This window comes from Crocuta crocuta, unplaced genomic scaffold, assembly GCF_008692635.1.
Source record: "Crocuta crocuta isolate KB4526 unplaced genomic scaffold, BGI_CrCroc_1.0 scaffold653, whole genome shotgun sequence".
NCBI classification, from domain to species: Eukaryota; Metazoa; Chordata; class Mammalia; order Carnivora; family Hyaenidae; genus Crocuta; species Crocuta crocuta.
The window spans coordinates 763,770-789,724 of record NW_027527134.1 but is presented as its reverse complement, the minus strand read 5'-3'; the positions used below and the strand labels follow the sequence as shown (position 1 = coordinate 789,724).

Sequence of the window (25,955 nt, the reverse complement as noted above, 5' to 3'; positions counted from 1 at the left end):
AGACGCATCATATTTTTGTGTCCACGAAGCACCTTCTGGTGTCCTCCATCTCGGCACCTCCGCTCCCCCACCCCTCCATGCCCTCCGCTGGGTCTGGCTCTCCACCTAACCAGATGGGTGACCCTGGGCCACTGCTCAACCCCTCCGGGCCTCAGTTTCCCCCTCCTGGAAGAAAGGACTGACTTGGGCAAATACAAGTCCTTTCCAGAATACAGACAGGCTGAGACAGTACAGGGCGGCAGAGGCGTGCAGAGCGGTTCACACTGCTTCCTTTCGCTATGAAAGGGAGGCCGAGGGGAGTTGTCTGGGGGGAGGCCTGTGGGGGCAGAGGCCGTGGGTGGGGATGCTCACCAGCCACGGGCAGGATCAGGGTGCAAGGCAGCCCAGGAACGGGTGGGAGGGGCGCTCTGAGTGGGGGCAAGCCTCCACTGCCGTGCTCGAGCTGGGTGAGGACCCCGGCGAGTGGCGAGGGCAGGGGCCCTTCTGTCCCACGTGGCCCCCTGGCCTGGACGTAAGGAAAGGGGGCTCTTTGCAGGGAAATCGAGTCCCCCTGGACAAGCTGAGTTAGCTTTCCCTGCAAGCGGACACACCAGACCCTGGTCCTCGGAACTGATCTGATCCTGAGAACGGTGTGGGGGCAGCTGCTGTACAGCCCGGTGCCCCTCCCCCCCTTCAAGCCGCCCGCCTGGGCTGGGGGCACTGGGTTAGGGGGGGTTAGGGAAGGCCCTGGGCCGTGGCCGGCTTGCCGCCTGGCTGGCACTGCCCAGGCCTGCGGGGCCTCCGAGGGCCGGCGGCCGTTGGACTTCCTGCCCCTGCTTCCCGCCGTCAGCAGGGCTGCTCGGGTTGCTTATGGTCCCGATGGGCCCAGTGATAACTGATAACATGGGGCCCGGGACGTGCCGCTGTGCCCTCTGGACCTGGCGAGGCCCTTTCCCAGGGCCTGTCCCCACGGGGGCAGGGCTGGGCAGGGGAGGGCGGGGAGGCCGAGCGGTGGCTTGCAGCGCCTTGAGGGAGCCAGTGGGGGCTGACGTGGGGCCAGGAGCACGGGCCTGCTCCGTGCCTCGGAGACCCGAGCAGATGGGTCCCCCTCTCCGCCCGAGCCAGTTCCCCACGGCACAGAACCGGTCTCCCTAATGTCCCGGAGTCCCTACTGCCCAGCCACAGCCCCTCTCCTGGGTGCCGAGGCCACTGGGTGTCTTGTTCTCAAACCTCGTCCCCAGGGATCAGGGACTCTGGAAAACACTTCCCTTTGGTGCTCAGATCTGAAGAAATGTGGGCATGTAATTCCGTATCCCCAAGGCCAGCGCTGGCCCCACCTCGGCCCACCGCACTGACCTTGGCCACCCAAGATTCCGCGTCCCGGGTCTCAGACCCCCGCGGGCCACTGGATGTGGTGACCCCAGGCTGGGGAGGGGGCCCTGTCTCCTGCCACGGTCACCCCCCAGGGACACCAGGCTCTCGTCTGAGTTTAGAGGGGTGGCCTGTCTTGAGAAGTGTGGGCAGAGCTGTAAGAAAGTCCCAGGACGGCAGGGCAGGGGGCCAAGGAGAGAGGCAAGCGCATCTGGAAGCTGGCGGAACAGAGGCCACTCCCCGGGCCTCAGGGGGGCAGGAGGGCTCGTGCACCCCGGCCGCGTGAGTCCTGCCAGCAGTGCGGGCCAGGGTGGAGGGCTGGTGCGGAGGGGGAGGAGGGGGCCTGGGCCTATTCGCCGCTCCAGCTCCGCTCCCTGGATGTCTAGAGCTCCCCTGCAGGTGCCTGGCCGGCTGTACCGAGTGTGGCCACCAGCTGCTTCTAGAAGGGAGCGCCAGCTCCGAGCCCCCGGCCCCGCGCACAAAGAAGAGCGAGTGCCGAGGATATACCTGCTCAGTGCAGCGGCGGAGCCCAGGCTCCCTGGGCCTCTGACACCCGCCGCCTGTTGGCCTGGTGATGTGACCTCCCCTGGTCCCTCCTGCGGGGCAGGGGCATCTACCACCGGGCCATCTGCGAGAACAGGCCAGGTGCCAGCCCACCGCCAGCCCGTGGGCCCTCCGGCAGGGGCAGGCTGGTCAGCTGGCCAGGCCCGAAGCGAGGGCCTCCGTGGGCACCTGGACGGCGCCCCCCGGCCCCGCCCGGTCCCACACTGCGTCGCGGCCCCGCCGCCAGCCGGGGCCAGGGGCAGATGGCGCAGGTGGGGAGACGGCGGCGCTGGGGAGGGGCGCCCCTGCCCGCCCCCTCAGCTGCAGCGGGGATGGAAACGGGCCAGAGCCCAGCGTTGCCGGGGAAACCGAGCAGCAGAACAGACCCTGCCCAACCGAAATTCCTCTATTTTTAGCCTCCCAGCTACTTTCAGATAAAGCCCGAGTAGACGGACTAGCTGTGGGGCGAGATAACGGCGCGCTCCAGACCACAGAGGCTTCAGGGGGCGGGCCTGAGCCCGAGGAAGGCCCTCCCACTCCTCAGGGCCCCCCTCGGCCCCCAGGACACCCCGGGGAGAGGCTCCCGGGCTGAGAGGCCCACAGGCCTGCTGGGGGTGGGGGCATCCTGGGGACCATGGGGCCCATGCCTGGGGCAGAGGGCGCACGGGTTTGCGGCACGGAATCGGGGCCCCAGGCCGCTGTCCCACCTGGATGCCCAGCAGGGCCTTGGCCGGCACCGCCACCATCTCGGTCACAACCCTACAGCGGGGGTCCCTGAGCACGCAGCCCCTCCCCCCCGTCCACGCACGATGACGCACCTTTGCGCCACAGTCAGCACCCCTGACGTTCCCAAGTGCACGCGGGCGGGCGGAGGCGGCACTGCCCGGGGCCCGTGGCCACTGGTCAGTAAAGATGCCACTTGGCCAGAGGGCTCCGGACCGGGTCCCAGGGGTCCGACGCCCAGCTGCATCCGGGGGAGTGCACGTGAGCCCGATCTCGGGGAGCTCCCGGTGCCGCGGGGACCGCAGGGAGCACAGGACGGGGAGGCGGGGAGGCCCGCAGACCCCCAGCGCCACCGGGGTGCCGCATGCCAGCTCAGGACGGAGGCCCGTGCCGGCCCCCGGGCGGCGGCCATCAGGGCCAGCGTGGGCCGGGCCTCACGCCTACCTTGTCTTCCAGCCGGTTGAGGCGGGCCCCGATCGTGTTGCTGCCTCGGTCCTTGCTCTTCTCTGTGGGGCAGAGCACAGGGTCAGGGTGTGTGCTGGCGTCGGGGCAGGGCCTGCAGAGCAGGGTGGTGAGGGGGCGGTGCCCGCGCCTGCGAGGACGTCTCCGTGGGGGCCGCAGAGGGCTGGGCCGGGCAGGGAGGCCCGTGGCCCGCCACCTCGTAGGGTCTACGCCCACCCAGGCACCCCCACCTCTCGGTCACCCTCGCCATATTTCAAACTTTTTCATTATTCTTAACATCCGTTTTGGTTGTGTGATCTGTCATCAGTGAGGGACTCGCCAAGAGCCCAGAGGACAGTCCGCCCTCACTGGCAACAGAGTTCCTTTGAGTTAAGGCAGCACACTGGTCTCCAGACAGATCTGCACACAGTAGGGCTACAATGTGGTGTGAACGTGACTTCCACGTGCGCCAGGAAAACCTAAAATCCTTTGGACTCACTTCAGTGCTGTATTTGCTTTTGCGTGGTGGCCGGGCCCCAACCGGTACCTTCTGTGCCCCCGCCCTGGGCCGCAGCCGCCTCGTCCAGACTGAGGGCCTAGAAGGGACTGCCACTGGAAGGGGTCCACGTGGTTTCCTGCACTAACTGGAAAGTCCTTGGTAGAGCGCGTAGGGGGCACCTGGCTCCAGTTGGGTCCCCCAGGTCCCTGTGCTGAGTGTCCCGTACCTCGAGGCCCTGGTGGCCCGTTCTGGTGGGGAGAGGCAATGAGGGCGTGGCCACCCCGCCCAGGGTGTCTGGATGCGGAAACCCACCTGAGACAGAGATGAAGAGGGAGGGCTTCCCGATGGACTGGTCCAGCCTGAGGGGGGACAGACAGACATCAGCTCACGCTCCGCCTGGGCATCACAGGTGCACTCACCACCCACCCCTCCTGGGGGCACCCGCAAACCTGCCCCAGAGGCTGTCCTACTATGGGGGGTGCGGGTAGGGGCTCAGAGGTGGGGACAGGGGCAGGGCAGTCCCTTAGATGCACTCCCCGGGCAGCCATGCTCAGAGGGGCCGTCCTGTGAGCAGGCCCTTCCAGAGGGAGGCCAGGCTGCCCGGACCCCTCCAGTGTGTTAGCCACAGTGCTGGGTGNCCTGCGAGCTCAGCAGCAGCACCCACACCCCCGCCCCGTCCTGCGAGCTCAGCAGCAGCCCACCCGCCCGCCATCCGCCCACCTTCTCTGCAGCTCTTTGATGCGCACCATGAGGTTGAGGTGCCCCTGGGAGTACTGCTCGATGACGTCCCGCACGTCGTAGGGCTTCCGAGCTTGCTGCGGGCAGAGAGACGGTCACCCCGGGGCCCGCACTCAGCGCACTGGGAGGCCGCTTACCTCTAGGGGCCTCTTGAGGGTGTGAGGAGGTTGCCATTGGGGTGTGACAGGCCAGCGCTGGCCCAGAGCCATGCCCAGAGGCTTGGCCGCTCCCGTCTCGGTCGCCAGGGCCGGGTGATCCTGGGCCGGCTGCTTGGCCTCTCTGGGCCTTAGCTTTCCACCCATTCACCGCAGGGGCCTCTGCTCTCCCTTTCCAGGTCACCAGCCCCTGTTCTCAGAAAGAGCTGGTCCAGCTGATGGGCTGGGAGGGACATGGCTCTGGGCAGCCACTGTCTCCCAAGGCCCTGAGCTGAGCCTGGACACTTGCCAAGAGGTGCGCCCACATCCCCAGGTGAGGGAGTGGCCCACCCTGCCCTCTTCCCAGGTAGTCTCCACAGGCAGGTGGGGGTGGCTTCAGGTCACAGCCTCAGCCTGCCGCTCCTGCTCTCTGGGACAGGCTGCCTGCTGGGGTTCTGAGGCCACAGGGTGGAGGCGGTGCCCGCACGGCAGGCCTGGGGCCACATAGGGCAGGGCAGAGGAGGTGCCCGCACGGCTGGCCTGGGGCCACGCAGGGCGGAGGGGGTGCCTGCACGGCTGGCCTGGGGCCACGCAGGGAAGAGGGGGTGCCCGCACGGCAGGCCTGGGGCTGCATAGGGCAGGGCAGCCGACCCCGAGGCCCCCCCGGGTGGGGCACCAGCTCTGAGCTCATAAATGCACTCGGAGTTCAGGTGAAGTTACCAGAAACCACAACAGAGAACGAGGCTTCTTGCGATGCCAGCGGAACCTCAAGCCACGTCTATGGCCCTGTTCCCAGGAGCCTGTGGGCCAGGGTCCCCCCAGGAAGCAGCAGGCCGGCTGGAGGGGGTTCGATGGCCCTGAAGGCCCCTCACCTACACAAGCCAGCAGGAGCCGCATGGGGACACAGAAGCCTCTACCCAAGGGGCGGCGGGGACACCAGGTCGGCTCGGGCCCAGGGTCTTCATTAGCACTGAAGCGTCCGTGTTAGCAGTGAGTTTGGGGGTGCTGCCTCTTGCTGAGGGGGGCACAGGCCTGGGTGGCAAACCGAACAGCTCGGTGCAGCAGACCTGCCCGGGTCAGAGGCCAAGAAGGGATGGGGCTGAGGTGCCCCACCTGGTGTCAGGGCCGGCTCCCAGCCTGGGGGCCCCTGGGGACGTGTCCCCCCTGCCTACCTGAGGCCTCCCCTCCTTGGGGTGTCTCCTCCCCCCAAGACTGCGGCCGCCTAGTCTGAGGGTGTGGCTACCCCTACTTTCCCAGAAGGACGGGGCTCCCCCGACGTGCCCGGGGGCCGGTGCTCCACACAGGCTACTTGGCAGTGTCCCTGTAACCAGCCTTCACCCTCCCAGGGACGGGGCTCCAGGGGCCCAGGGGGTTCCTATGCCCCACCATGATCTACCAGGTGGGGCCCTCACAGCGTCCCTGAATCAGGACCCTCAGATGGGGGGGTGGGATTCCCCTGATCTTCCCCAAACCATAGCTGTGTCCCCAACAGGACTTGCCACCCTTGGGGCCCCTGCTGGGCCCCAGGACCACCTGCATCAGCCTGTGGGCACGTGCCAGGCCTGTCATGAGACCGAAGGGTCGGGCCCAGGATGTGACCAGAGCCTCCCCACGCTGAGCTGAGTGACGGTCGTAAAAACAGCACTTGGGCACAGGCTCTTGCTCATGTCCCCAGATCTCGGTTTTTCCTTCTGTAAAATGAGGGATGCTGACCCCCGACCGTCCCTCCTGCAAGATGGGAATGTTGGTATCGGCTTCTCCCTCTGGGAGAGCCTGAGCTCTCGGTGCGCACGGAAAGCGGCCCGGAGTCAGGACGGCCTGCTGTGGGCCAAGGGGCTTTGCGAAGCCTGTGGCCCTTGCGGGCAGGCTGTGAGGTTGGGGCAGGCTGGGGCCCTGGCCGGCCTCAGGGTTCAAGGTGGTGCGGGCCTGAGCCCCTCCCCGTGCTGGGCTGCCGGATAGGCGGGAGGTCGTGGACGGTGGCCTGTAGGTGAACCTGGGCACCTGAGTGGGTGTGGACCTTCGGTGTGCACTAAAGTGCCTCTGGGCAGGCGTGAGAGTGCAAGAGTGAGTGCAGGGGTGTCTGCGTCTGTGGGGGGGGGGCTGTCTGGGCCTGGCTCTGGGGAAAGGCTGCTGANTAGACCACAGAAGGGCCAGTGACGCCCGGCTGAGACCCAGGACCCGTGGCCCCACGGGGCCCCAGGCCCTCCCTCCAAGATTTAACCGAGTACAGAGGAGCCCCCCGGGGTCTGGTCCACTCCTACAGGCCTCTGTCAAGGGGCTGCCTGGGGCCGGGCTGGAGGAATCATCTCAGCTTTCTCTCCAGACCTAATTTCCTCCGGCGGCAGTGGCCAGAGCCTGAGAGGAGCCGAGGTAATGCAGGGCCGCCCAGACCACCGGCGGCGGACACGGAGTTCAAGGCAAACTCGAAGGCCTGAGAGGCTCTGGCTCCTCTGGCCAGACCCAGGGCGGCCCACCGGGCACTTATCGGCGAGCCAGCGAGGGGGGCCGGGCCCCGCCAGCCGCGTCTGCGGCCCGTGGCACGCTGAATGTCCCTCACATCGTCTGTCAGTCATCTAGGGGAGGGCGGGCTGTGCATCCGGCTCTGGGCTGGACCTCAGGGCAGGGTCCTGCCAGGGGCTTGCCGTCTTAGGGATGGGTAACGATGCTGTTTCAGGGTGTCTGATGGGTGAAGGGTCAGTCAGGCCTGGGGGTGGCGGGCTGTGGAGGCCTCGTAGCCTTGGCTGGGGGTGGGCGAGGGGCTTCTGGGGCTGCAAGGGCAGGGGGGCTCAGTGCAGGCCTCACCTGGAATTTCTTCTTGGCCACAAAGTACTGCATGCGCCGAATGACCTTGATGGTGGCCCGATGGTGCTCCCGCAGCCTGTGGCAGAGGAAGGAGAGGAGGCATGAGCGGTCCCCACCCCGTGACGGTCATCCCGTGCGCGGCACCCTCAGAGGCTTGGCGCCTTCCCAAGTGCCTCCTGCTGTGTGTGGGCGGAGCCCTTCCAGAAACACAGAGGAGGTTCAACCCCAAGGGATGGAGGGCTTCAAGGCTCCGTTCAGTAAGGGAGGAGGGCAGGCCACAGGCAAGGAGCTTTTGACGAGCAGGATGATCCCAGGGGGACCTTGCCTTGTCTGTGGCCTGGGAACAGAGCGGGAGTCAGGGTCCTGGACTCACACGGGCTGGGCCCCTAACTCACAGCAGAATCACAGAAGCTTCTTTCCACCCCTGGGTCCTCAGGCTCCTCACCAGTATAATGGGGAGGGAGTACCAACAGAGGGTGCCCAAAGGCCCATTCGGCTGGAATGTTCCATGTTGCCACACCTGCGCACGCACCTGGAAGATGTAAGGGCTGCAGGATTAGCCGGCCAGAGACGGTCACGGCCTGAGCCACGGTGTCAGGGTTGTATTGTCTCCTTGCTAAAGTCCCTTCTAGAAACAAAGAACCTTCCAGAAACACGGCTGACGATGTGCACAGAGAGGCGTCTAAGAGGAGATACACCCGCATGGAAGAAGGGAGGCTCCGGTCACGCAGCCTGCACGTGAGCCAGCCTCTGCCGGCAACACGCGGGAGAGGAAGGAGGGAACGCCAGCGCGGCGGGGCGACGGCTTTGGGGCAACGCAGCGACGCGAGGGGCTGAGATCCCGGAAGAGAGACTGGCCGGCCGGGCCGCGTGTGCAGTGGCACACCCTCTTCCTCTGAGCACTCCTGCGTGTAGCGCACAGAGTCAGGGCTCGTCGGGCTGGGGAGGCAGACAGGGAAGTCCAGGGCCACAAAGACATCCAGGAATTGAGGGGACAGGAGCCCCTGAGCCGTGAGCCCCCTTCACGTAACGTCCCCTTGAATCCTTTGTGATTAAGCTGCACAGGCGTCGGGTAAGATTCGACGAGGGTAAAACGCTGAGCAGATGACTTTTGACTCATGTCACTGGGGAGAGGAGCATGAGTTCAGGGTCTGCCAAGGACATGGGGCCCTGGGGACACCCCAGGCTTTCAGCTGAGACCCCTAGAGCCTCAAGTCGCTTCCACCTCTTCCTGGAGGAAAGTGCCCTGCCCTGTGCCTCATCCGCACCAGAGGAAGACCAAATTATCTGCAGGGAGATAATGTCACGGAGCCTTTACACAGTTTCTCACACTCAGAAAACTGGAAACCAAAGGATAAAACAGACTCCAGAAACAGCTCTAGAGATGTGGCAGATTTCGATGCCTTAAATACATGGAGCTCCTCCATCAAGAGCCAGCGCTGCTTTTCCCACCGCGGATCTGGGTGAACCTGGCACTTGCTCTGACAAAGAGTGTTGGGAGGTCACACTGTGGGCAGCTGACGTGCTCCTGGGGTGTGGCCGTGGGGCCGTGGGGCCGGAGGGGCCGCGCGGAGGGGAGCGGAGGCGCCCCAGCCCAGAGCCAGCATCGGGCAACAGACGGCCCCGACCGACCAGCGTGGAAAGCCGCCGGACGGCCGCAGCTGCGCCAACACGCACACGAAGCCGGCGGACCCCAAGCTGCTGAGCCACAGAGTTGTGAGCAAGAAAGCGAGTTGTGGTCTTTTTGTAATTTTAATTTTGTATTTATTTTATTTATTTATTATTTTGAGAGACAGAGAGAGAGACAGAGCGAGCAAGTGTGCACAAGCGGGCTGGGGGGATGGAGGGAGAGAGAATCCCAAGCAGGCTCCACGCTCCGTGCGGGGCCTGACGCGGGGCTGGATCCCACGACCCTGGGATCATGACCTGAGCTGAAATCAAGAGCCAGACGCTCCGCCAGCTGAGCTCCCCGGGCTCCCCAAGACCCTCAAACACGTGGTGCTGGTTTGGGGACCAGACACTGGATGCAGGCAAGGACACGACGGCAGATGCTAAGATGCCGGGCCTAGACCTGATGCCGCCGCGGATCAGATGAGACTCTGACGTGTCCTACAGGGGTGAGTGAACCTTGTGCTGGAGGAATGTAAAGATATGGCCTGAGGACAGCCTGGTGTGGAATGGAAACAGGGAGAGACCTTGCCGTTCTCCCAGGCAAGACGGGAGGTCTCCCGCAGCGGACGCGGACCGGGAGTCTGAGCCGTGATCTCGAGACCTCGCAGCTGCCACTGTCATCCCGTCAGAAGGCTGCTGCCCCACGGACGGGTCAGCAGCCTCGCTCAGAGGGGAGCCACCCGGGCTGACGGCTGGGCAGCTCCACACACGTGCGGCTGCGGAGACCACCCAGTCCCGCCCGGCTGTGCTTGCGTGAGCCCAGGGGAGACGCCCCCCGGGTGAGCAGCCTGAAATGCTGACGCACAGACGCACGCGCAAACAGACTCCTCTGGTTTGCTTCGGAGCTCTTAGATACAGACTTTAAAGTAACCATGGTAGGGGCACCCGGGGGGCTCAGTCGGTTAAGTGTCTGACTCCGATCTTGGTTCAGGTCATGATCTCGCCATTTGTGGGATCGAGCCCGGAGTCAGGCTCTGCGCTGCCAGTGAGGAGACTGCATGGGGTTCTCTCTCTCCTCCTCTCTCTGCCCCTCCCCTGCTTGTACACACATGCACGCACTCTGTCTCTCTCTCAAAATAAAGAAAGAAACTTAAAAAAAAAAAGTAACCATGACTCACGGATTCAAGAAGATAGATGGAGAATTTCACCAGAGAAATAAAATCTGCACTAAAAGTAATACAACGGAAATTCTAGAACAGACAGCACAATGATGGAAAGGAAGAGTGCGACAGATGAGCCTATAATGGGGGGTCGTGCGAGAACCGGAGGGGGGACGGCAGGTGGGAGCTTGGAGACACAACAGAATTAAACACACACACACAAATTACCACAAGGCACATATGGCTAAAAGTCCTTATACATGTGGAATCCCAGGAGGAGAGGAGACAAGTGGAGACTCAGTGGCTGAGAATTTTCCAGAAACGATGGAACACATTAGTCCACAGATTCAGACGGCTCCTTAGATCCCTGGGCTTATCAGAGTAATGTTGCCGAGACGCAGGAGCAGTGACGGAGGGAATGGGGACGGTGACGTGTTATCCTGATGACTGGCTTTTCAACAGAAAGGATGAAAGTCAGGTGACATCTTTAAGGTGCTCAAGGAAGCATTCTAGACCCGTCAAATAGGCCCTTAAAAATGAAGACGAGGGGCTTAGTCGGTTGAGCGTCCGACTTTCGCTTGGGTCATGATCTCGCGGTTCGTGGGTTCGAGCCCCGCATCGGGCTCTGTGCTGACAGCCAGCGCAGAGTCTGGAGCCTGTTTCAGTCTGTGACTCCCTCTCTCTCTGACCCTCCCCTGCTCACGCTGTCTCTCTCTCTCTCTCCTAGAAATAAATAAAACTTCAAAAAAAAATTAAAAAAAAAAATGAAGACGAAAGTTGGGGTGCCTGGGTGTTAAGTGTCCAATTTTGGCTCAGGTCATGACCTCACGGCTCGTGGGTTTGAGCTTCGCATCGGGCTCTGTGCTGACAACTCAGAGTCTGGAGCTGCTTTGGCTTCTGTTTCCTTCTCTCTCTGCCCCTCCCCTCTCACATTTTGTCTGTCTGTCTCTCTCTTAAAAATAAACATTCTAAAAAATTAAAAATATATGAAGATAAAAGTAAAGTAAGTGTAGGATTCTACTCAGAGAGGTCCCTAGGGGAGTCAGATTCATAGAGCAGGATGGTGGAATCCAGGTGCTGCAGGAGATGGATGGACAGTTAGTGTTTAATGGGGGTAGAGTTTCCGTTTCACACGGTGAAAAAGTCCTGGAGACAGATGGTGGGGGCGGCTGCATGACATGTGAATGCGCTCAGTGCCCCTCAGCTGTACACAAAAATGGATAAGATGCCACATTGTTATGTTATGTATATTTTACTACCAAAAAGAAAAAGAAAAAAGAAACCAAAACCAAAACCAAAACCAAGAGAATTCACTGCTAGGAGACCCACACTGGAAGAATGACTCGGGGGACTCCCTGGGCAGAGCAAACTGATCCCAGGAGGAGGCACGGGAATACAGAAAAGAATTAAGGACACCAAAAAGGGCAGATTTATGAGAAAGTTTAAATTTGTATTCTCTTAAATAGTAATGCTTCATGAAGTTTAAAATTTTTTTTTATGTTTTATTTCCGAGAGAGAGAGACAGCATGAGCAGAGGAGGGTCAGAGAGAGAGGGGACACAGAATCTGAAGCAGCTCCAGGCTCTGAGCTGTCAGCACAGAGCCCGACGCGGGGCTCGAACCCACAAACTGTGAGATCATGACCTGAGCCGAAGTTGGACGCTCAACCGGCTATGCCACCCAGGTGCCCCTAAACATCACTTGAGACAAAGAGGGATATTTCATAATTCAAAAAAAAGGTCAGTTTGATAGAGAGATATCAATCCTAAAACTGCATGCACTTAAAAATGGTATACACACATGTATCTGTATATGCATAGCTGAAATGCATGATAAAAATAGCATAAAAGGCAGAGGGTATTAATGGAGTCACACAGTTGTGAGCACCTTGTGCTGTCAGGGAAATGGTAAAAGTGCTAATCTGAGGTCAACCCTAATGAGTCAAGATGTCAACCACTTATGGAATAATGAAAGTATGTAAATGCAACAAGCTAACAGAGAATAAAAATTAAATAGTATCAATATTTGATTAATTCAGAAGAAGGGGGAAGGAGATAAGAAAGAAGTGATGGGACAAAGGGGGGATGAGTAGAAGGTAGCGGAGTGTGTGCACTGCAAGGGGACAAAGCATTCCAGTTAAGGGACCAACACTGGCAGACAGGGATAAAATTATAATGACATAGGAAGGTTGATAGCAAAAGGATAGAATAAGATATATCACGGTATAGTCAAAAGGGAGCTGGTATGGGTAAACTGTATCACACAAAGAAAACTTTAAATATAACCAGAGATAAAGATAGTTTGTAATTTTAAAAGTTGTCACTCTGGTAAGAAGATATCCATTCTAAATCTGTATGCACCTAAAAACATAATCTTAAAATACATAAAGCAAAACTGGCAGAACTAAAAGATAAAAGAGAACATGTACAATCATGGGGGAAGATTTGAATACACCTCCGTTGGCAACCAAAGCAGTCAAACCATCGACAGAGAGATGAATTTGGACAACATGAATAGTGACATGACCTAATAAACATTACAGAACATAAGCTTTCCAAGTGCACATGGGACACTTACCCAAACAGATTATACACAGAGATTTAAAAGAAATTCCAACCAATTTCAAAAAATTCAGTCATATATGTATGTTCTCTGACCATAATGAAATTAAGCTACAATCAATAAGAAAAAGATAACTAGAAATCCTTAAGTGCTTTAGAAATGAAATGATATGAGATCAAATAAAAAATCTAGGAAGAATCAGAATAATGATAAAAATGCCACATTTCACAGCTAAATAAGTGGTTGAGGTGCCATGAAATAAGTCCTTCGAAAAAGCTGATGACCTTTAATGTACATATTCGAGAAGAGGGAGGCTGACCTCTATTTTAAGAAGTTAAAAAAAATTAAACTCAAAGAAAGTTGATAGAAAGAGATAATACAGAGTATAACTCAATTAAATAAAAAAAGAACCTTACATTTAAAAGATCAACAAAGCCAAATTTTGATTCCCTAAAGAAACTAATGAAATCGACAAACCTTTGGCAAGAGTGACTGGGGGGCGTGGGGACACAAATCACCAATGGATCAAAACTTGAACATCTTTATAGACCTCGAGGGTCAAAAACTACTCAGAGGGTATTGTACAAAATAATTCTGAGAGCTTAGTTAAAATGTATCAATTCCTTAAACATAATATATAAAAACAGATGCAAGAAGAAGTAAAAACCTCAAACTTCCCAACATGAATTACATAAGTTAAATTTGGAATTTCAATGACCTTTGCAGAAAATAAACAAACAAGGGGCCCCTGGGTGGCTCAGTCAGTTAAGAGTCCGACTTTGGCTTAGGACATGATCTCGCCGTTCGTGGATTTGAACCCCGCTTTGGACTCTGTCCTGACAGCTCAGAGCCTGGAACCTGCTTTGGTCTCCCTCTCTCTCTGTCCCTCCCCTGCTTATACTCTGTCTCTTTCTCTCTCTCTCTCAAAAATAAAGAAACTTTAAAAATTAAAAAAAAACCCAAACTTTAAGTCTAGTTGATTTTACTAGTAGATTCTTCTAAACATTTAGGTAAGAAATAACACCAGTTTTATATAAAACCTTTGGAGGATTTTTATCAAGCATCATAGTCTTGGTATCAAAACCTGACTGGATATTTCCCGGAAGGAAGATCACAGGCCCATCCATCTCTCATAAACGTAGGGCAAATGTCCTGCGCATAAGAGCAAGAAGCTGAACCCAACGCTGTCTATAAAGACACATGCTAGATGAAGTTCGATCCAGTTATCCAAGGTTGCATTAGCATCTAAAATCCAACTCATGGAATAGGCCACAGAATGAGTAAGAATAAATTACATTTATTCCATAATCACAGAATAAAATCAACAGAATAGCATAATGCAGTTGATTCAAAAGATCAGAGAAACATTTGATAAATCTCAGGATGCATTCAGAGTCAGAAATGCAACTGTGAGGAAACCAGGCACAGAAAAGAGCTGTTACGGAGAGATACACGCATGAAACAGACAAAACCCAGTAGAGCGAACATCATACTCCACGGTGAGATTAGACACCCTCCTTCTGAGAGAGGGGGCAAGGCAGGGCTGTCCGCTGTCACCATTTCTACTTGACATTGTCCTGAAAGTCTCAGCCCGTGCGTCGAGGGAAGAAAAAGGAAACGAAAGACAGAATAACAGGATGGAAAAAAAGTAAAACCATCATTACTTGCAAATGATGTAATCATAGATTAAAAAAAAAAGTCTCCAGAATCTTCAGACAAACTATTCTATTGCCAAATGAATTTAGCAAGAGCACTGGTTTTAAGGACACCATGCAAAAAGCAATAGTATTTCTACATGCTAGTAACAGTCAGAAAATAAAATAAAGAGATTCCAATTACAGCGGCACCAGAGCCATAAAATGCCCCAGAATCAATCTATCGGAGATGAGCGAGATCTCTCCACTGAAAAGTACCAAACATTAGTGAAAAACAGGAAAGAAGCCATGAATTAATTCAGGAAACAAGGTTTACGAGTTGGAAGATACAGTATCTGGAAGGTGCTAATTTTGGGGTACAGATTCAACGTGACTCCAATCAGTCTCTGACTGCTTTTATTTGTTGATGTTTTTTGGGGGAAATTTCAAGCAGATTCTAAAGTATTTATGGAAAAGCACGAGCAGACAAGACAGTTTTGAGGGACAATGAACTCGGAGGATTCAAGCCTCACTGTTGAGCGCCGGGGGCAAACGCAGGGTATCGGCAGAGGCCCTGTTAATAACGTGGCCTTAGATTCCATCGACGAGTATCTCAGCGGAAAAGCATGAAGTGTGCCGAGGTATAAACACATACATGCGATCACTTGGCTCGTAACCAAGGCACCGTTTCAGTCCAGTGGGGAAAGAATGTTCTTTTCAATAAGCGGCTCTGGGACAAAGTGGATATCCATACGAAAAAGCAGTTGTGGTTCGTGCTACGAAGTCATTATAATTATAGAAGTAATTCCAGGGAGGCCAGACACCTCAACAGGAGGGCGAACACAACGCCGGAGAACACAGAGCAGAATACAGCGGGGAAAGGCCAAGACTTAACACAAGAAGCACTGACTGTAAAAGACAAAATATTTGACCACTTGGGTTTCCTTAAAGGTAAGGGATTCTTTGTATGGAAAGAAATCAGGAAGAGAACGGATAGACACTCTACAGGCTGGGAAGGACATTTCCTGGTAAAGGACTCGTATCCAGAATAGATCGAGAATTCCTACAAATCGGTAAGGAAAAGACTGCACGATTAAAAAAAAAATAGATGAACAGATTTGAACGGGCACTTCACCAACGCAGGCGTCCAACGTCGATGCGCCCGCGGACCGCGCTCAGCTCCACGACTCACCAAGGAAGCGCCATCCACGCCGAGACGAGGTGCTCACACGCACTGGCTAAAGTGGCCAGAATGAAAAAGACCGAGGTGTCGGGCGTCAGCGACAACGTGGCGCGATGGGCGGGTGGCCAGGGAGCCTGGGTGCCCACGTCGGAAGGTGCCTGGCAGCAGCCGTGGGTGCGCCGCATCCACACGGGAGACACCGGCGCACGCGTCCACCGCAAGGCAGCGTCGGAATGCTGACGGCAGATTTGTTCACCGTAAATAAAGCTCAAAGGGACAGATGCCAGCTTGCGGGAGCCCAGATAATCGGAGGGTGTTGTACGCCTACAGGGACGCGGAAGAACGAGTGGCTGACACCACACGGCGCAGCACCGCCCGACGACGGGAGGAACGGGTGACAGCGCAGCCGCAGGACGAGGCTCAGAAACGTGTCGGCAGAAGGGAGCCGGCCGCACAGCAGCGGGAACGCGGGATTCCGAGCAGGCTGGGCTGGCCGCGGCGAGGGAAGTCAGAGCACCCGGGAGCTCCCGGAGGGGGCAGGGCTCCCTGGGACGGGGTGGGAGGGGGCCCCCCACGGGACAGACACGTCGCGTCCTGATCTGGCTGTTTTCAGGCCATGTCTACGTTTGTGGAAAGAAAGTGCTCTGTTCGTTTCAGATCTGTGCGCTTTATAATAAATAAATCACACCACGGTTTTCTAATCAGGCTTTCAAGACAAGCGGCGCCCGGGGCACCGGGGGGCTCGGTCAGTGACGCATCCGACCGGCTCAGGTCATGATCTCGCCATTTGGGGGTTCGAGCCCCACATCGGGCTCTGTGCTGACAGCTCAGAGCCTGGAGTCTCTTCAGATTCTGTGTCTCCCTCTCTCTCTGTCCCGCCCCCACTCGCAATATGTCTCTCTGTCTCTCTCAAAAATAGATAAAACATTTGAAAAAATGATGAGCAGCTTGGTGGCTTAGTCGGTTGAGCATCCGACTTTCGCTCAGGTCATGATCTCGCGGTTCGTGGGTTCGAGCCCCGCGTCGGGCTCTGTCCTGACTGCCAGCTCGGAGCCTGGAGCCTGTTTCAGTCTGTGACTCCCTCTCTCTCTGACCCTCCCCTGCTCACGCTGTCTCTCTCTCTCTCTCCTACAAGTAAATAAAAAAATATTTAAAAAAATAAATAAATAAATAAATAAAAGTTCTTAGGGAGGGGGGCGCCTGAGTGGCTCAGGGGGTTAAGTGGTGGACTCTTGATTTCAGCTCAGGTCATGATCTTGCGGCCTGTGGGATTGAGCCCCACGTCCGGCTCTGTGCTGACAGTGCGCAGGGACTGCGTCTGATTCTCTCTCTCCATTTCTTTCTGCTCCTCCCTGCTCACGTTCACTCTCTCTCAAAATAAATAAATAAATAAACTTAGAAAAAAAAACGAATAAAGTTCTCAGGAAGAAGCAGATTCTATTTAGCTCAGGGCTAAGCAGCACGCAGGCCTGGTGACCCCTGAGCTCACCTGCTTGCCTGCTCTCCTGTGCTCACACCTGCACGCCTGTGCTCACATCTGCATGCCTGCTTACCTGTGTGCGCCTGTGCTCACACCTGGGCTCACACCTGCGCGCCTGTGCTCACACCTCACCTGTGTACGCCTGTGCCCACACCTGTGCTCACACCTGCACGCCTGTGCTCACATCTGCGTGCCTGCTTACCTGTGTGCGCCTGTGCTCACACCTTGGCTCACACCTGCGCGCCTGTGCTCACACCTCACCTGTGTACGCCTGTGCCCACACCTGTGCTCACACCTGCATGCCTGTGCACTCAAGGCTGGCCGTCTGTTTGCAGTTTGCACTCACCTAGGGCCGTTCTCTGCCTGATGCTTGTGCATTCCTGGCCGCCCGCCAGGCACACAGAACCCCGCCCTGGCCACCTGGCGAGCCTGGGAGCCCCTGGGGGTGGCCACCTGGTGACGGCCAAGGACACACGTTGCTGGGAAGGACCTTCTGGCCGCCACGGGCTCCTATAGTCCTGTGCCTTCAGCAGGAAGAAGACGTGGGACCCCATGGGCAGGAGGCGACACCCAGCTGGGGCCTTGGGGCTCCCAGGCTCTCGGCCCCACCCTGGCCATCAGCCGGTCCGCAGGCGGCTCCGGTTCCAGAAAGGGGGATCCCGGGGCCACAGAGGGTCTCACTGCCCCGGGGAGGCTGGGGCGACGCGGGGTGGGGGCTGAAGAATCTTCCTGGAGGTCCAGTGGAAGGCTGGCCTTTCTCTTAGGGCAGGTCAGGCGTGGGGCCACTCCGGGGGCCCTCCAGGACCTGAGGGGACCCTAGCCTCGCCTGGGCACGTGGGCAGACAGGTGGAGGTGAGCGACGTACTCCCAGGGCAGGATAGTTGATGGGCGTGGGTGCAGGGCCGTGCAGGGCTGAGCCCAGATACACAGGCCCCGGCTGCCCCGGCTTCCTGCCCGAGCCACGGCGGGCGCTCCCACGGCAGAGCGGGTGAACCGGGAGGCGGTGGGACATGGAGGGGCGGACGCAGGGGCCGGCACGGGCTTCGATTCAGGTGACCACAGTATACCCCGCACAGGAGGGGCCAGCAGCGCACGCCGCACAGGGATCCGTGCACGCGCACTGACACACGCCGCACACAGATCACACGCACACTGACACACGCACACAGATCCGCGCACGCGCACTGACACGCACACGCCGCACACAGATCACACGCACATGCGCACTGACACACGCGCATGCCTCACACAGATCACACGCACGCTGACACACGCACACAGATCACACACACGCACACTGACACACGCACACTGACACACGCACACAGATCACACACGCGCGCACACTGACACACGCACACGCCGCACACAGACCCGCGCACGCGCACTGACACACGCACACACCGCACACAGATCACACGCACATGCGCACTGACACACGTGCACGCCTCACACAGATCACACGCACACTGACACACGCACACAGATCACACACACGCACACTGACACACGCACACTGACACACGCACACAGATCACACACGCGCGCACACTGACACATGCACACGCCGCACACAGATCCGCGCACGCGCACTGACACACGCACACGCCACACACAGATCACATGCACATGCGCACTGACACGCACACGCCACACACTGATCACACGCACACGCGCACTGATGCACGCCGCACACAGATCCGCGCACGCGCACTGACACACGCACACGCCCCCCTAGGAGGCGGAGCTGGGAGCAGGCCAGGGAGGCCCCAGGAGGCAGCGATTCTCTCCCGGAGACGGCAGCCCCTCGGCCAGGCCAGAGACACTGGAGGGGACGTCACCTGGCCTCACGCCCCTGGCTCTTTCTAATCGCCTCAAATGTCACGGGAGCAAGTGGAGGGCTGGGGCTTTCCAGACACCTCTGTGCCACGGCCTGAGGGCCCGGGAGAATGCTCAGGGCTCCTCGGACCCTGATCGTTCAAACGAAGGACCCGGCGCGTGACCACCCCAGTGGCTTCTCCACCTGCCGCCCGGCACCCTCACCAGCAGAACGAACCTCCGGCCTTTGCAAACAGGCAGCGCCTGCCAGGCCGACAGGAAGCTGGCGTTGGGGCATCCGGGCCTGCAGCTGCGCCCGGGCCTGCTGTGGGGACGGGCCTGCCGTGGGGACGGGCCTGCCGTGGGGACGGGCCTGCCGTGGGGACACGTCTGCCGAGGGGACGGACCTGCTGTGGGGACGGGCCTGCCGTGGGGACGGGCCTGCCAGGCGGCCTCCCTCTGCTGCAGGCGAAGGGCCTGCCTGGCTCCATTCTAGGACGCTGTCCTCTCTCTGAGCTGGGTTTGGCCTGGGGAGGTTGTGGCCTAGTGCCCTTTTCTGGTGGCCCTGACTCAGGAACAGGCAGGTGTGGCAGGTGACAGGGCGCAGGCCTGGGCCACACGGACCCCCGCACCCTGGTCAGCTGAAGGCACTGAGGCGGCCGCTGGGTGGCAGCCGGCCTGGGCCCTTCCTCATCTGCTGAAAGGGAGAGAGGCCATCTGGCCGCCCGCCGGCCTGGGGGAGGAGGAAGCCAGGGCCTTGGGGGAGGCGCCGTCACACATCCCCTCCTTGCTGCCCCAGGAAAAGAGCACCCCCTCTCCGCGGAGACAAGGGGTGGGTGGGGCCTGGATTTTCTCAAACTCTTGTTTTGCAGTACTTGATAGGGTGTGATTTGTCTTTAGCCCACTGATGTGACGGGTTACATTAATTTATTTGAGAGAGAGCGAGCGCACGAGCAGGGGAGGGGGCAGAGGGAGAGAGAAAGAATCTTGAGCAGGCTCCACACTCAGCACAGAGCCTGACGCGGGTCTTGATCCCAAGACCCTGGGATCATGAGCTGAGCCGAAATCAAGACGTCGATGTTCAACCGACTGAGCCCCCCAGGCACCCCCACTGACTGATGTTTGGATGTTGAAAGGGCTTCTCAGGGATAAGCCCCCCTCGGTTATGAGCTCCTGCTGCATACGTGCTTGGGGTTCTCTAGTAAGAGCGCAAAGACCTAGGAACCCACCGCTCAAAAGAAAGGCTTGACCCTGACAGCCCTCACCCCGGTGACTGCTGCCCCAAACCCGTGTCTTTGTTCTCCTGTTGATGTCATTTTATCCAGCCCATACCTAGTCCCCCAAAGCATAGAGTTTGTATTTTAGCGATTTAGACTTTATTAAAGTACCTTGTGGTTTTCCTGGGCAGCATGCTGCCCGGACCTTCCCCAGACAGTCATGTGCCGCTCTGACTCGTTTGTTCTGTTTTCATTTATCTATTTATTTAGTTAGTTACTTTATTTATTCATTTATTTATTTATTTATTTATATTTCTGAGAGAGAGAGACAGCATGAGCAGGAGAGGGGCAGAGAGAGAGGGAGACACAGAATCTGAAGCAGCTCCAGGCTCCGAGCTGTCAGCACAGAGCCCGACGTGGGGCCCAAACCCAAGAACTGTGAGATCATGATCTGAGCCGAAGTAGGACACTCAACCGACTGAGCCAACCAGGCGCCCCTGACTCGTTTGTTCTGATGGGTGGGAAATCCTCCTTTGTGTAGATACTCTGAGTTTTTCACTCTCTTCCCGCGATGCGTGTGTGGCCGGCAGCCAGAGGACTCTGCAGCACTCGACCCCCCCCTCTGGCATTGACCCCGGCCCACGACTGCTGCGTCACTGGATGGGCGAGCGCGGACCTCGGACCGTCCTTCCGAGCAGTGGTCCGGTGTGCCCCCAACCCCCCGGGTCCCCCGGACCCGCCTGCAGGCCCATGACATGAGTGTGAACCGTGCCTTCACACTCCAAGTGGCCCTGGATACTTCCTCTGCCGGGGAGGCTAAGCACGTCTCTGGGCCGCTTTCTGTTTGGCTACGCGGGCTCTCGTCGGGGAGTTGGATGTAGGCTGTCGGTACAAGGTCCACTACCTCCCTGGCTGTCAGTTCTTAGTCGGTTTGTGCTGGGAACCTCCACACAGAAAAAGGCTCCCCTGACCCCAGAACCTGTGGCAAAGGGGACTTTACAGACGTGATCACGCACCCTGAGATGGGGAGATGCTCCCGGCTTCTCCGGGCAGGCCCCATCGGACATCGGAGTCCTTAAGGGTGGAGAGGCCTCCCCAGCTGTGGTCAGAGAGAGCCGTGACCGTGGGCAAAGGGCCGGAGAGTGACAGTGTCCTGGCTGTGGAGGTGGAGGGCGGGGCTGTGGGTGCCCCCAAAGCTGGAAAGGGCCGGGCACCAGATGGCTTCCCTGCTAGGGCCCCTGCAAGACCCAGCCCCGTGCCCGCTCTCAGACCCGTCAGACTGCGTCAGACCTCAGCTCCGGGACCCAGAGATAATCGATGTGCGTTGTTCGAAGCCACTCAGTTTGAGGTAATTTGTTGCCACAAACACCAGAAAATGAAGGAAAATCTAGCTTGCAAATCACCTCCCTTTCCTTCAGGTGCCATTGAAGGACAGGACCTTTTACTTTATAGAAACAGCCCTGTCTCTGCCACAGTCAATGCTTCTGGGTCTCGTGTAAGAAATAGTTCCAGATGCTAAGGTTCAAAAGATACTAACTAACCCATGTGGTTCTCTCTCTCTCTTTTTTTTTAAACTTTTTTATTTGAGAGAGGGAGAGAGAGAACTCGAGCAGAAGAGCTGCAGAGAGCAGGGGCGAGCGAGAGAATCCCAGCACAGATGTGGGGCTCGAACTCGTAAACCCTGAGATCATGATCTGAGCTGAAATCAAGAGTCGGATGTTTAAACGACTGAGCTACCCAGGTGCCCCTAACCCCCCCCCAATCCATGTGTTCAAAGGATTCTATCTGACATTTAATTCCTAGGCCCGCTGCCGCCAGCACTCCCCAGAGCCCCCCACTTGGGCTCCCCACTCTGTCCCCTGGCTGAATATTGACTACACACCCCCAAATCAGCCTTACACCAAGCCCTGACACCTGCCTTTAAAATTTTTTTTTTAATGTTCATTCATTTTTGAGAGAGACAGAGCATGAGCAGGGGAGGGGCTGAGAGAGGGAGACACAGAATCTGAAACAGGCTCCAGGCTCTGAACTGTCAGCACAGAGCCCGACGCGGGGCTCGAACTCACAAACCACAGGACCATGATCTGAGCCAAAGTTGGACGCTTAACTGACTGAGCCTCCCAGACGCCCCCCTGACACCCATGTTCTTGAGAACGTCTTTGATACTCTGACTCTGTGCCCTTGCACAGTGTTTTTAGACTCATCATAGTAAGTTTTATTAAAAAAAAAAAACCTGTTGGGTTTTTTTCTGGAATTACAGTAAATCTATGGATCTACTAAGAAGAAGAAATGAATTGACACCTTTAGACTGAGGGGTTTCTTATCTACAGTACAGTATCTCTTTCCCTTCATGAAAGTCTTGCTTGAAAATCTCTAAATAAAGTAAAACTTGGTTCTTTGAAAACCCAACAAAAGAGACCAAGCCCTGGCAGGACTGACTGAGACAAGATCTGAATGAGAATATTATCAAAGAAAATTATAGAATACTACAAATCAGGATAAAATGGATAATTAAAGAATATTCTCAACAACTACCTGCCAACAACTTTGGAAAACCTAGATGGATTTGGTCACATTCTTAGAAAAATTCTACCTCCCTGACACTGACCGAGGAGTGGATACACCGTCCAAGTAAGCTTGCACCTACTAAAGGTATCAACGGGGTGGTTAAAGACCTTCCCTGAAGAACGCACCAGGCCCAGGTGGCCTTACCCTGAATGCCGCCACACTTCCACCGGACAGATCATCCCTGCCGTATGCAAACACCTGAAGCAACAAGAAATGAAAACACAGTGTATCCCAAGTTAAGGGATGCAGCTAAAGCGGTTCTCAGAGGGGAATTTATAGCATTCCACGATTACATTAACTGAAAGGGAAAGCCTCAGACCAATGGTCTCAGTTGCTATCCTATGAAATTAGAAAAAGACAAGCAAATTAAACCCAAAGTAAGCAGAGGGGTGGCGACAACAGCAGCAAGAGTGGAAATGATTGGAACAGAGGGCAGAGGACCCCCCGGACGTGAGACGGGGCTGCTGGTCTTAGCGTGGTCTGAGACCCAGCCCTGTGATGCCGGTCCCTGAAGCTCCGCGCCCTGAGACCCAGCCCCGTGACACTGTCCCCGAGGCCCCGCGCCCTGAGACCCAGCCCCGTGACACTGTCCCCGAGGCTCCGCGCCCTGAGACCCAGCCCCGTGACACTGTCCCTGTAGATCCATGCCCAGGACCCTCCCTGAGGCTGCGGGAGTGTCTCCCAGGACCCTTGCTCTCCCACTCCTGGGAAGTGGCTGACTCGGGGGACTCCTTCTTCTAGGTTTGCCCAAAGGAAGTGTTAGGCAATGGTTGGGGAGGCCCCAGGCTGCTGTCACCTCCTCTTCTGAGGCCTGAGGGCCTCAAAGATCACCTGCCTCCCCGGTCAGTACCGTCTGGTGCTGGGTTTGCTCCCTGGTGCCATCTCTGCTAGAAAGGCAGGGTGTCCCCTCCAGCCCCGGGGAGGCGGGCAGAGCCTCGCGGCCCAGCCTCCCCGTGGGACTGAAGGCAGGGCCGCTCTGCCTGACTGCGGGGCCCGGGGGCACGTCCCTGGAACCAGCCGGAGGCTGGCAGTGGTGCCGCGCCCCTGACGGAAGCGTCCCACACAGCCTGGGGACAGGGCCTGGAGGGACAGTGTGCAGAGAGCTGCAGGGCCCGGTGGAGGGGAAGGCCCTGTTCTCTCTACATCCCATTATGCCCATTTCCAACACTTTATAATCAGCCCAAAGAGTTTCCTTCTTCAGGAAATAAGGCCTGTGCATCTGGCTTCGCCTGTCCCCCTCCGTCCCCGCCCTCCAGGGCCGGCTCTTGTTCCCGGGCCGGAACACCTCCCGCCTTCCGACGCGGCGGCAGGTGGGCGCTGTGCTAAGCGCTTGCCACACGCTCAGTAACTTCAACCTTAGGACGCGCCTGGGAGGCGGTGGTCAGCCACGTCCTCATCTCACAGAGGAGGGAGGGCGACCAAAGGGCACTCATGCCAACCGGGTCTTGTGCCCCGACGTGGGGCACATGAGGCCCTTCCCTGCCAGCACCCCTTCCCGGCAGCCTGGCGGCCCTTTCATCTGGGACCCCCAGGGGAGCGCCCATCACAGCTCGGGCTGCTGGCGGAAGCTGTCCCCACGAGAGCCGGGGCACCCTCCTGCCTGGGCTCAGGTTCCCACCTGTGTGTGTGTGTGTGGGGGGGGTCTCCAGGCCTCCCCCAGCCCGTGCTGGGCTCTGCGTCCACATCCCGCCCACTGGGCCCTGCAGTCTCCCCCCCTAACCCTTGACCCGTCTCCTGGGGCAGCTCTGGCCTGCGGCTCTGGGTACATTCGGGAAAGCCCGCAGCCGAGTCAGGAGACCTCACAAATAGTGCCCTGCGGGCCCACGTTGTGAAATCCCAGTAATTGGCAGCAGCCCCCTCCCCCCGCGGGGCCCAGCCGAGGTCAGCGGAGCCACTGCGCTCTGAGGTCAGGTGAGCCTGGGGGCAGTCGTGACGCTGCACCTGTCTTCTGCTGTCCCTGAGCTGACCCGTGGTGGCTCCTGAGCCAGCCCACCGTGACCACCTCCCCACCAGAGCAGCAAGGAGGGGGCCCGGCCCGGCGAGGGGGGGGGGCGGCTGGCTACTGCACTCTCACTGAAGAGCCCAGCCTGCCGCAGCCCCCTGTGCACAGAGCCTTGCCGGGCCGGGGGCCGTGCAGGTGCCCCTCGCCTTCCTCCCTGGCTGGAGCCCACCCCGTGCTCACATCGCGGCACAGTCTGCAGAACCAGGGACCGACGGCAATCAAATGCCACTGTGTGTAATTCACCTCCGGTGCTGGGGCCTGGCCACGTGGCCCATCCTGTTTCCCATGTCCCGCACGGCGTGGGCCAGAGGCAGAGCTTGGGGGCAGGAGCAGGTGACGAGCCCCCGGCCCGAGAGCCCTCAGAGCCCCCACGGTCCCCGCGGCTGGGCTGGGAAGACCTTCAGACCTGGCCCCCCTCTCCACGGGCCAAGGAAGCCTGGCGCAGGGCTCTGGCCTGGAAACTCAGGTCCAGATCGGGAACGGGGACCGGCGGTTAGGACCCTCCCTGTCCGCCTCCCACAATGGCTGTGGAGACGGACCATCGAGCTGGGACATTGGCTCAGTACCCACAGCCTCGGGACAAAGCCGTGCCTCTCGAGTGGGCACAGCCTCCGCAGCCGCAGGCCTGGCTCTGGGACCGTCGTTCATGTCATCTCAGCCCCTCTTCTGCCCTTCAGCGGGAGGCACAGCCGGTCCAGAGACTCCTCAGTGCCCCCCATTCGTGCCATGACACAGGTGGCCTCAGACACCCCTCACTCAGTGAAAGAAGCCAGAAAGGACACATATTGCATGATTCTGTTCAGAATCTGCAAAACTATGGAGATTAGTGTTTTGTCCCCAGGGGCCGGTGGTGAAGGGAGTGGGCAGTGACTGCTCGGGGTTGCAGGGCTGCATCTGGGGGTGCCAAGAATGTTCTAAAACCAGATTGTGGTGGTGGGTGCTCAGGTGGGCACCGGGGGAGAGGCTCACGAGGGGTTGGGTGCTACTCTGGGACACGGGGCGGGCTTGGGAGGACAGGGAAGGGGGGGCAGAGCATCTTTGGGATGCCCCCAGCCCTCCTGGCTCTGCCCAGGGCACAGGCATCTTTGGGGAAGAACCTTCTCCTTGGTGGGGTGGGGGGGAGGTGCCCAGGGACCCGGGCAGGCAGGCAGCCTCAGGACTGCAGCTGCCACGGGCCTCCGTCCCTCCCCCGGCAGATACGGGGGCCTCCTAACTCCCCGACTGTCTGTGCCTCCCCCTTCCAACCCATCCCCCGCAGCGCGGCTGCCAGAGGGGGCTTTTCAGGCCAAGAGACAAATTGTGGGTCCCTGGCCTCCCCCCAGATCCTGCTGTGGCTCCCTACCGCCGGCCCAGTGACATCCAGGCTCTGAGGGGGGCCACTCGGCCCTTCACAACGTGCCCAACAAATAAAACGCGAGCTGCAGGCGCTCCGGGGGGGGGGCTGACAAGATGCACGCCCCCTCCCCCCAAACTGCTGGGTCACCTGTCATG

At 58.2% G+C, this 25,955-nt stretch overlaps 1 protein-coding gene across 1 annotated transcript in view; it reads right to left on the bottom strand.

The window, feature by feature from the left end:
• Nucleotides 1-25,955, bottom strand: part of KCNQ1 (potassium voltage-gated channel subfamily Q member 1) — a 318,572-nt gene that overhangs the window by 63,770 nt on the left and 228,847 nt on the right. Inside the window, exons 14-17 of the mRNA XM_077757142.1 lie at nucleotides 7,231-7,306; nucleotides 4,277-4,371; nucleotides 3,869-3,915; nucleotides 3,061-3,122 (exon numbers count right to left, since the gene is read on the bottom strand). Of these exons, the coding sequence (XP_077613268.1) occupies nucleotides 3,061-3,122; nucleotides 3,869-3,915; nucleotides 4,277-4,371; nucleotides 7,231-7,306 (280 nt within the window). The remainder of the gene's footprint in view (nucleotides 1-3,060; nucleotides 3,123-3,868; nucleotides 3,916-4,276; nucleotides 4,372-7,230; nucleotides 7,307-25,955) is intronic.